The sequence below is a fragment of the Arvicanthis niloticus genome, chromosome 12 (assembly GCF_011762505.2).
Source record: "Arvicanthis niloticus isolate mArvNil1 chromosome 12, mArvNil1.pat.X, whole genome shotgun sequence".
Lineage (NCBI taxonomy): Eukaryota > Metazoa > Chordata > Mammalia > Rodentia > Muridae > Arvicanthis > Arvicanthis niloticus.
Window position 1 is genome coordinate 40915761 of NC_047669.1, and position 12033 is coordinate 40927793.

Sequence of the window (12033 nt, forward strand, 5' to 3'; positions counted from 1 at the left end):
TTGGTATTATGAATTTCCCAAGTGGCTCCCATTTCAAGTATTCTTTTGAATGAACTTGGATCATTACTCACAGTGGTGGTGAGCTCAAGCATTGGTTCAGAAAAGTTAACCCTTCCACAGGGGTTAAATAAAGTCTGCATTGCCCAGCTCCACATGTGGGGGAAGAGTTGTTTGTTGTTCATACTTGTTTGGGGATAAGGAAGCTGTGAGTACCCACTGAGTTGTTTGTAAGTTTCATAGAAATCATTTTTTTAATAGAAAGACTGCAAATTGATGTTCATGAGCACAGAGTAGATGTTTTATGTCAAGGATTATAGATATTAAAGGAAGTTGAGATATGGCTGTAGAATAGTGTAGAGAGGGGGAAAGAGTGAAGAAATTGGCTAGCTGAAAAACAAGAGGAACCCTAAACTTAGCCCTTCTTTTAAGTAAATTTCATTGTTTATTATTATTGCATGTGCCTGTATCCATAACATATGTGGGGAAATGCACACAAGTGTGCACACACTGTGACACAAGTGCGGAGGTCAGATGACAACAGTGGGAAGTTGGCTCTCTCCTGCTTTTTTGTGGGTTTAAGGCATAGAACTCAGGTTTGGTTTTTTTTTTTTTTTCCCTCAAGCATCTTTACTTAAAGAGGCATCTCACCTGCTTACAGCCCTCCCTTTAAATTGGAATGAAGCCTTTCCATTTGCACATAAACAGTGGGAAATGACTCCCTTTGTTTTTCCTGTCCTCTTCCCCCCCTACTTATAGGGAGATGCTGAGGAGAAAAAAAATGCTTCCTCAAGTGAAGTTGAGGCAGCAAAGATGGTATCTCCCAATGACAACATAGGGGACTCTTTTCATATTCAGTATCCACAGATCACATTCTTGTTTTCTTAAAATGTTTTGTTTGTTTCATACTAGCTGTTTGAAACACTTGTTTCTTGGCATTAGTACCGCAATGGGAAATGTCTTAAATTTTTTTTTGAGATTAAAATTATATCATTTTTCTCTTTCCTTCCTTCCCTCAAAACTCTCCCATGTACCAGCCTTGTTCTCTTTCCAATTTATAGCTTCTTTTCCTTTAATTGTTGACACACACACACACACACACACACACACACACTCACACACACACTTCTAAATACACAAATACAACTTGCTCAGTACATATATGTTTTCAGGACAACAATGGAAATTTAGAAAGCAAACTTATTTGACCACTGATCTATATAGCCATCTATTTTACTGATCAACTTAATTTTGAGGTATGGAATTATTGGAAATGACTTTTTCACTGAGAAAAATCATTCTCAGTGAAAGAATGGTTCAGGATAGGTGACACATTAATTTGGTGCTTGTTTACCTCTCCATTGAAATATATTTATTTTGTCCTTTTTATGTGCCAAGTACCAGGGAAACTGAATTAGGTGTGGTCCTTTCTATGAGAAGTTTCCAGACTGGTAGTAGACAGATTTCTAAACAAATAAGATGACATAGTGTTATGGAGAGCTCACTAGAGATGAACACTCAGACAGTGTATAGCTAATTAAGTCTTTATTTCAGCCAGCTGGGACCACACCCGAGCGTTCAGGGACCCAGGTGTGGCTCTGAGTGTCCAGAACAGTCTAGGACATGGTGATTTTAAAGGCAGAGACCCTGTCTAGGCATCCTGTTTGGCAACTGCTGAGGGCTTTACAGAGTAAGCAGTTTGAAGCAAACAGTTTTAACAGAAGCTAACATCAGCCAGCTAGAGGGGCGATGGTTCTGTACACACAGGCAGCTAAGGTGAACGGATAGCTAGAGGAGGTTCTACACAAACAAGCAGTTTTAACAAAGACTAGGATAAGTTGTCTAGAACACCCTGACCTTTGATTCTTAAAATAGAGTTGGGTAGTTTTCCATAGAATTCTTCCTCAAGGAGATCATATTCTAGTTAAACTTGGAAATGGTCCTGGAATACAAGATGAGGACACTATCTTGTCCTATCCCAATACTTCCTCTCCTGGACGTCCATCCATGGTATAGAGGCAGGGAGAGGCAAGGTTATCCTCATCTCTGCTTCTCTTTATCACATTATCCTGTGGCTTTCCTGACCACTAGATATTTGTGATGGTATTCTAAAAAAAACAATTTAAAGGTCTGGAGATGACCATAATGGCCAGTCCATAAAGTGCCTGCAACTCAAACATGAAGAACATAAAAAATAAAAAAGTGGGTTGTGGCAGTACTCATCCATGATCCTAGTGCTGGAACAGGGGTGCAGCAGGGTCTCCAGAGCTAGTCTAGCTAATCAGTGAACTCTAGGTTCAATGAGAGACCCTGTCTCAAAAACTAGGGTAGAGAGTGATAGAGGAAGACACGCAGCATCAACTTCTGGCCTCCACATGTACACTCCCCAGCCTCAAACACACACACATACACACACACACACACACACACACACGCACACACACACACACACACACACGATGAAAAGACAAGATTTTCTTTACCAGCCAGAGTTTGCCAACTAGGGAACATCTATCTGGATTTAAAAAGGAACATGTATTTTGAAACTGATTTTTTTTAAAAAAAGCTAGTTAGATACTATTTAGAAATACTCGTTTTTTTTTTTTTTTTTACATAAAAATGTAGATTTCCTGCTGCTTTTGAGAATTAGGAATAACTGATTCCATGAGGTTCCTATTACCTTCTTTCAGGAAGTATCCAGAGTGTTTGATAGCTGTGAGTCAAGGATGGCAAACACTGACTAATGGGGATTATTATTCAGTTATATTACAGTAGCTCCATTTTCTGTCCATCTGTCTGTCTATCTGTCTCTTAAAATGATTTATTTTTATTTTATATGCACTGGTGTTTTGCCTGCATGTGTGTCTGTATGAGAGTGTTGGATCCCCTGGAACTGGAGTTATAAACAGTTGTGTGTTGTCATGTAGGTGCTGGGAATTGAACTTGGGTCCTCTTGAAGAGCAGCCAGTGCTCTTAACTGCTGAGCCATCTCTCTACTCCCCACAGAATCTCTTTATGAGAAGTGACAACTGCAGGAAATTGATAACAATGTAAGAAGACTGGAGCCTGTAGATTTTTAAATGCGGAATAGTCATGTGTATTTGTGGAGTACAATGTGGTTTTTGCTAGCAAACGACATGATCAAATAAGGGTGATCTATGAGCACATGTTTATCATTATATATGTTGATAATAGTCAACCTTAGCTATTTTGGAATAGATCACAGGTTGTTAACTACAGTCACCCTGCTATGCTATAGATTACTAGATCTTTTCCTTCTCATTCAAGCTGATTGGGGATTCCCCAAGAGGGTGTTCCCCCCTGGCCCCCATCTTTGAATCTTTCTCTTCCTCTCCACCGCCTTCGATGTTGTACCTCATTGTCTGAGGATGGTCTTTGGTTTCCTCCTTCATATACATGCATTTTCTCTCACACTGTACATTTTACTCCAGCAAAATTAGCTTATTGGACTCCAGGGGTGGGAGAGATGGTTTAGCAGTTAAGAGCACTTGACACTTTTGCAGAGGACCTGGGTTCAGTTCCTAGTACCCACATAGCTGCCTGCAGCTCTTCCTAACTCTAGTTCCTGGGGATCCAGTGCCTTCTTCTGGCTTCTGTGGGCACCAGGCATTTATGTATCATATATATGCAGGCAAAATATTTATACATATAAACTAAAATTAAAGAAATCTTAAGTTCGAGGCCAGCCTGGTCTACTGAGTGAGTTCCAGGACAGCCAAGGCTATACAGAGAAACCCTGTCTCAAAAAAACCAAAAAAAAAAAAAAAAAAAAAAAAAAGAAATCTTAAAAGAGGATTTTTTTCAGGCTAAGGCCAAGCATAGATTAAAATGTATAAACTCCCACAAAATGTCATGATTCTCTTATCCATTAGCATCATTGTTTAATTTCCTTTACATAGTATTTTAAAAATAAGATTTAATAATAGAATATTCTTTTTTGTTGTTTTTGTTTTGTTTGTTTTTGTTTTGTTTGTTTGTTTGTTTGTTTGTTTTTCGAGACAGGGTTTCTCTGTGTAGTCCTGGCTGTCCTGGAACTCACTTTGTAGACCAGGCTGGCCTTGAACTCAGAAATCCCCCTGCCTCTGCCTCCTAAGTGCTGGGATTAAAGGCGTGTGCCACCACTGCCCGGCGCTAATAATAGAATATTCAAGGGTTGTGTTTTTGTCTACTTTATATTTCTGAAACCAACTGTTGAACTAAGATTATCACTATATTAATATCAAGTTGGGGAAAAGAGAAAAGTGTATTTTGAGGCATGTAACAATTTCATAGGTGTGGCTTCTTACTTGAGACAACCACACAAGATTGTGATGTGGTGATATTTTTCATAAAAATAAAGGCCCCTAATTAAACATCTTTTAAAATGATGGATAAAACTATTAATTATTCCTTCCTACTGTGGGTACTATGCTTAGGTCTTTGCCAGAAAGTTGCACATATGGCTAACTTGTATGTATTTAAAGTCATTTAAGCCAAAAAGATAGAAGAAAAATGAAACATCCAAAGCTAAAGAACCAGTTTTCTCTCTCATGGATTCACTTTGTTTAGAGTCTTCTAAATATATGGTATTTTACCCAGCCTTTTTACAGGTGAACTTGGAGAAGCTACACAGGTTTTCAGTCGATTTTCAGACTAGTAACTAGCTGAAGTGGGGTTTGATTCCAGAATACTTGCTTTAAGAGCACTTGTGTTTCTCCTATCCAATATGACATTTCTATGTCTCTCTTTTCTCTATGATATGATTTCACCTTTCTCTTCCTCTCTAGGATAATACCCTTCAAGCTGAATGGCTCTCAGCAGATGAATCCACTGCCACCACCACCACCACCACCACCACCACCACCATTTCAGCATTTGGTTTCAGCTCTGGTCCTCCCTCAGCCACTGGCAGGGAACTCTGGTCAGAAAGTACTTTTGGTGATGTAGTGTCTACAACCAAGTTAGCTTCTCCCTCGAAGGTGGTCCTCAGTTCTTCCCTAGAGGTTTTAGGGGGTAGCAGCTTGGCTCTTCATTCTGTTACCCCAGCAGTGCTTCAGATTGACTTGCCTGTGGTTCCTGAGGGAAGGACTTCTGGATCTTCCATATTAGAAGATGGTGAGAAACTTTAATCAGTTTTCATAATCTGTTACTGAATCAGAGGGCAAGGGTTTTGAAGAGATTATAGTGAAGGGGAAACCATGGTAGCATTCATTAGGGAGACAATGGCTTGTGAAACCTGAGTGAGAGAAGAAAAAGAATCAAATTTAATCAGACTGGAAAATAAAAATCATTGTATCTTAACAAACAGACTTGGGGAAGTCAGGTGGAGATTGATTAAAAAGATATTTTGAAGGTCATATTGAAGAATATATAATCACTGTGACCACTACTAACAAAACACTTTGCCTGCTTTAATGTCATGAACGGCATCAGAGAAGATTATTCCAATAAATCTTAAAATTAATTATGAGGCAACTCTGAGGATTTAGGCTATAGTAATATTGAAAAGAGAAGAATAGGCTCTATGAAAACCACAGAGGGATAGAGTGATGCAAATGAATTAGTTGATACTCTAGATCAGTGGTTCACAACTTGTGGGGTGTAATCCCTTTAGGGGCCAACCAACCCTTTTACAGGGGTCACCTAAGACCACTGAAAAACACAGATATTTGCATTATGATTGATAAGAGTAATAAAATTACAGTTATGAAGTAGCAATGAAAATAATTTTATCGTTGGGGGTTACCACAGCACGGGGGAACTGTCTTAATGAGTTGCAGTATTGGGAAGGTGGAGAACTATGTTGTGGGATGAACTGTATATGTGAAAGAGAAGGTGAATAAAGATAAATATAATGGGTCTGGAATTTTGAACATGGGGGAAATCTGAAGGAGGATGGATAATAACCATAGAAGAGAGAGAGAGAAACACAAGTTCCAGAAAAAAATTTCTCCCTAAGTTTCTAGTGTTCTAGTTCAATCTGTGATTTTCAATATGGTTGATTATTCATTTTCATTAAAAAAGAAAAGTCAACTGTTTGAGGATTATTTCAGTCATCAAGACTTCACCTCAGAGATGGGGATTACATTCAGTAATACTTATTTCATACTATAAATTTATAATTATACCTTTTTGTAGTATAGATAATAAGGTTAACCATTGTCCCTGGTAGCTGAAGAAAATAGATAGCTAGTTTTATTGGAAAACTAGGGTTTCATTTTGTAGATTAACTAGTGGACTAGTGGAAAACTGTTTTTTTTTTTTTTTTTTTTTTGTTGTTGTTCTTTTTTTTAAGGATTAGCCAACACTGAAGAACCAGAAGATGCTTCTATTGATGTATTGCCTTCAAGCTCATTAATTCAACCTGTGCCAAAGGAAACAGTAACACCCATGGAAGCCTCTGACATGACTCTCTTGACATCCTCACCACATCTGACCTCTTCTGTTATAGAAGACCTTGCTGAAGACATAACGACACCTTCTGGCTTAGACTCCTTGGCTTCCAAAGTCTCAGACCAGTTGGAAGTGAGCCCTTGGTTTCCAGACACCTCTGTGGAAAACGACTTCATTTTTGAAAGTGGCTTGGGTTCTGGGTCTGGGGAAAATGTAGATGCAATTGATTGGCCATGGAGTGAGACTTCATTAGAGAAGACCACTGAACCACTGTCAAAGTCATGGTCTGAAGAGCAGGATGTACTATCACCAACCGAGGGAGTAGAAAAATTACATATAGATGGCAGAGTAGATTCTACAGAACAAATTATTGAACCTTCAGAACATAGATATGGAGATAGGTCCACACATTTTACAGAGGAAGAATCCCATGTTGGATCTACTATACCCATCTTTGTAGAGTCTGCAACTCAACCTACGTCTCTAATTTTTTCAAAGCACACATCAGATGTGCCAGACATTGATTCTTACTCAGTTACCAAAGCACCCTTTTTACTGGCAGCTATAGCAACCCCTGCTTCCACCAAGAAAACAGATGAGGTGAATACTCTCCTAAAGGAAGATATGGTACAAACAGAATCATCCAGTCATAAAGGACTTGACAGTGAGATTTCCATGGCAAAGCCAGATATGCAGCCTGTGTGGACCATATTGCCAGAATTAGATATAGTTTGGACAAGAACTTCTTCCTTAGGGAAATTGTCTAGAGACACATTGGCAAGTACACCAGAGAGCACTGACAGACCCTGGTTGAAAGCTTCCATGACACAGTCCACTGAATTGCCTCCAACTACCAACTCCATCCAGCTAGAGGATGAAGCAATAATGGCTGTCCAGGATATTTCATTAGAACTAGATCAGGGAGGCACAGATTACTCTCAGCCTGAGCTAACCCAAGAACAAAATGACAAGGTTGATAGCTATGTGGAAATGTCTCCCAGTGTTCACTACACAGAGATGCCTATTGTGGCTCACTCTACAAAAGGAGGTGTCTTGAGTCACATCCAGACTGCAGGAGCATTGGTGGTTTTCTTCAGCCTCCGAGTGACAAACATGTTGTTTTCAGAAGACCTGTTTAACAAAAACTCCTTGGAATATAAAGCCCTGGAGCAAAGATTCTTAGAACTGGTAAGCACAGAACGACAAATGTGAACATTAGTGACTATACGTGACTCCCTCCCACCCTCAGCACACCATGTGTGGGCCCAGAGATGGGGTTTTCACGGGCACTAATTTCCTGTCATTCTTAGCTAGCGTCTTGGCTTTGAAGATGATAGGAGAAGAGTAAGACAGGTGAATTCCAGAATTGGAGACAGAAACATGACATCAGGGTGATGTGACAGGGTAGATGCTGAAGTTTCTATGCCAGGAATTCTGAGAGTGAAACAAAATCTGAAAGGAAATCTCAAACTCATCGTGAGACCCATCTTTTGTGGATGTTCATATCTTCATTGTGGGGGCCCGTCAGTGAAACAGTAAACAAGTTCTAACCATCCACGATGCTTTATAAGTTCCATAAGGTTTCTAAACATTGCTATAAAAATCGCATAAGAGTCTTAATTTATGCAATTAAACCATTTATTTTCTAGTTGGTGTATAAAATAAAGGTTCTCATGGCACTGGATACATACACATCATTATACCTTGTTCACATTAAGAACTACATTTCAAGTCCCTGTTTATCATCACCCATGCACCATTTCATCTTCCCAAATTTTATGTATTATCTGTATATATGTAATATTGTGGGGAAGAGCCATTCGTGGTATGTATGTATACAATAATATATGTGTTAAATCTAGTTATACACATGAACAAAATTTGATACTTCATTTCTTTCACCTCATTACTATTACCTGTTGTCCTCCAGGAACAGAAGGTTTTGCATTTTGTTGAATACATACTAAAAAGGAAAAACTCACACGAGTGTGCCTTCATATATTTTATTGCCTTTCTGGCATGTTTTCAACAAAATGGTAAGCCTTGGCAGTAAATATGACCATTTTGTCATTTGCAGCTGGTTCCCTATCTCCAGTCAAACCTGTCAGGGTTCCAGAACTTAGAAATCCTGAACTTCAGAAATGGCAGCATTGTGGTGAATAGCCGAGTGAAGTTTGCAGAGTCTGTCCCTCCTAATGTCAACAATGCCATGTATATGATTCTGGAAGACTTTTGTACCACTGCGTACCAAACCATGAACCTGGATATTGATAAGTACTCCCTGGATGTGGAATCAGGTAATGGTAGTACCTATCACTGAGGTTTCTTCGTAGAATCTAGGTAGTATTCTCTGTGTTTTCCTTTTCATCCAGTCAAAGTAAATCAGACACTTGTATGAAGAAGTATTGTGTCATACAAGGTCCCACATCTTGAAAATTAGCAAAATAAACATTTCAGGGACAGCTCAAAATGTCGAGTAGACAGTGGTACCATTGTTGCCCACCCCCAATCTCCTTTGAACACGTTCTTTCCTGCTCTTTCCCTTATCCATGGGACCTGCATTTGCTTTATTTTTATATTGTCATGACCCTAAATGTGTTCTTTCTTCTTTCAATAGATGCTATATATAGACAAACACTTTACATTCTTAAATTGATTCTCTCTAAGTTTTATGCAAAAATCACTCTGCATTTTGGTGTGTGGTACTGGTTGTTGAACTCGGGGCCTTCCCCATGCCAGACAAACCATCACTGAGCTACATCCTCAGCTCAGTGTTTTCCTGTTGGGGCAGGATCACGGAAGTTGTCCAGGCTGTCTTTGAACTCCCTCTGCAGTACAAGCAATGTACTTAAGTTTGCAATCCCCTGTCTCATCTTTTGAAGTTATTGGGTTTACAGATCTGAGCCTCATACCAACAGGGTACTACATATGTAATCACTTTTCATATTTCTCTGCACTGAGGAAGCTTCTCTTCTAAGCACCAGATGCAGTATTGAATTGCTTGACAATCCCTGCTTGAGTGTATTTGATGTATTCTGTATGTGCTACGTTGAAGGTATTTAAGAGTGAACTCTTCTTTTGTGTATCTTCCCATTCTCCACTTAACCCGTGCTTCCACTTCTCAACCAATGGAATATTTATCTCTTCAGCTTCTTAGGACAGAAACCTAGAGAATCTGGAAAGCCACTCTTAATTCTATAGTTTCTGCCAACCTAACTTTCAACTAGTCACCAAACTTATATTAATACTGAATTCTAAAATATCCCAGATCTAGGCTCTTATCTCTGTCGCCATGGTTACTGGTATATCCAAGTGAGCATCATGTCTCCTGTGGATTGCTTCTCCTACTGCTCTGGGACCTCCACCTGTTCTTCAGACAGCAGCCCTATCACTCTTTGCAAATCAGCTTTTAAAAGATTTTACCTGGCCGCTGTTTGTCTATCAATGGTTGCCTGGTTCCGTAGCCACAAGGCCTGAACCACAACTTCTTTCCCAATATTATCCAGTTAAGTTAACCTTTTGGCTCACCATATTCCAGTCAAATGTGTGTTTTAAGTTCCTCAGACACCCAAATCTTTCTATGGCCTTAAAAGCTTTGCACATTCCTACCTTCTTTGACAAAATCTTTCGCCTTACCATTTAGTTTAGTCCTTGGTTCAGATGTTGCTTCTAGCAATCCCCATACTCTATGCTGGACCTGTAATGTTTGTCTCTCTCAAACAGTATGCTTATTTCCTCTGCAGAGTTTAGCTTGTGTGTTAACTTGTGTGAGTGGTGCTTAGTAACCATTTCCCACTTGCACTTTCTGTAAGGACTGAGAATTTGTCTATTGTAGTAAGCACTTAGTCAGACCTTAGCACGGTGCTTAAAGTACCCGAAAAGGTATTTGAAAATGTTGTGAATGTACTAAATGAACCACTGATTTTGTTTGGAAGAACTTGATGAAGAGAATATGACAGTAGTCTGAAATTTTATATTATTTTTTCCCTTCCATATATTAGGGTATGGTGGTTTTGAGTAGGAATCAGGTAGAATGTCTATAGTCATATTTCTGTAGTCCTGTCATTCTCAAACTGGTTTGAAAAAAAAATGAGACCTATTACATTTTTAAGCAGGGAGAAAAAGCAAACATTGTTTCCTTTGAAATTGTTGAAGGACTGTTATTCATCACAAGTGAGGAACATGACTTAGGTAATTTCCCAATATCCAATTCTCCTGTCACAAGTGCTCTCTGAGGCCGCTTGCACATTCTTTGCCAGGTGGAGTGTGGAAGAAGAAATTAAGCCAAGAATTCTTGCCTTTACTCCATCATTTATCATTTGCAGGAGTTTAGACAAGCCATTTGATCTCTAAGTCGCTCATATATTAAATGGACATTCTATCATCCAACCTGTATATTTAATAAAGCAAAGTCTTGGGACTAAACAAATATACGAAAGCATGTCACTAGCTCTACAAATGTCAGCAGTTATGACTTACTGTTGTTATTGTCATGGCATACCCCTCCCACTTTCAAAGTTCTGGGGCTCACACACGTTAGGCAGGTGCTCAGCCACTGAGCTATATATTTTAAGCTTCTAGTCAACTTCTTTTCAAAAAGGATTAAAATAGATGAGCATATTTGCCTTACAGTGTCTAGTCTAAAGAAAAGAGATTCTATTATCTTCTTCCCCACACTCCCATAGAGTAGCCATAAAGTTTAAAAGTTTTTCAGATCAAGTTTCTGTACTACATGTATATTTTAAATTATTATTGTTGCTTTATGTCAACATTGACTATGGTAAGCACGACTTGTGTTTTACCCAACTTTATTCACATTCAGTGTTTCCAAAAATTTTGCTCTCATCGGTGGAGGAATGCTTCTTTTGAAAGCTCCGGGGAAAGATGCTTTCTTATTTTTTTCGTAATTTTTGTATTTGCTGAAAATCTCTGGTATTCCTTAGCTTGTTAGTCCAGCATTTGCCTCTGACTATATGTGACCATCTTCCCTGACTGTGTCACTGAATTCAGTCCTCCCTTCTCTAAGAAGGGTAGCAGTCATGGATGTCACAGCCCAACCCAGTTATGACTTCTTTGTGACATGATTATATCTGTAAAGTCTCTATTTCGATGAAAGATCACATTCAGAGGCTCAGAGTGGGAGCAAATATCGAGATGGCCCAATTTAACTTTGTATGTCCTGTCACTCCAGACACAGCTGAGAGGGATGCAGGTTTCCTGAACCCCAAGGACATGGTCTTGTGTACATCATCTTAAACTCTAGAACAATGAAACTTATTTACTGATCTAAAAAAATAACTTCTCTGGAAATGAAGAGACTGCTAATTTTTGATCCTTTCCAGCTAAACTTCATACTTTATCATGCAGATGTCTATGGTCATTCCCAGCCTATTAAGCTCAATTTTCAGCATCTCTGCTACCATTTTCCCATTTGCTGTTCACTCATTGCTATTCACCGTGGAAGAACACATGTTGGGACCATGGTAAACCCATCCCTGGTTAACATCTCATATCACTTTTGATCGGTTACTGTCCTAATTATTATTATTTTTGTCTTTTTTTCTTCCCCTGCCAGTGAAACAGTAAGCTACTGAAGACAACATATTATCCAGAATGGCATGAGGAAAGACATGGATGATTTTT

General features: G+C 39.0%; 1 protein-coding gene across 1 annotated transcript in view; it reads left to right on the forward strand.

Moving 5' to 3' along the window:
• Impg2 (interphotoreceptor matrix proteoglycan 2) overlaps positions 1-12033 on the forward strand; it is a 73323-nt gene that overhangs the window by 49130 nt on the left and 12160 nt on the right. Inside the window, exons 13-15 of the mRNA XM_034514969.2 lie at positions 4785-5112; positions 6293-7578; positions 8468-8687. Coding sequence (XP_034370860.1) covers positions 4785-5112; positions 6293-7578; positions 8468-8687 — 1834 coding nt within the window. The remainder of the gene's footprint in view (positions 1-4784; positions 5113-6292; positions 7579-8467; positions 8688-12033) is intronic.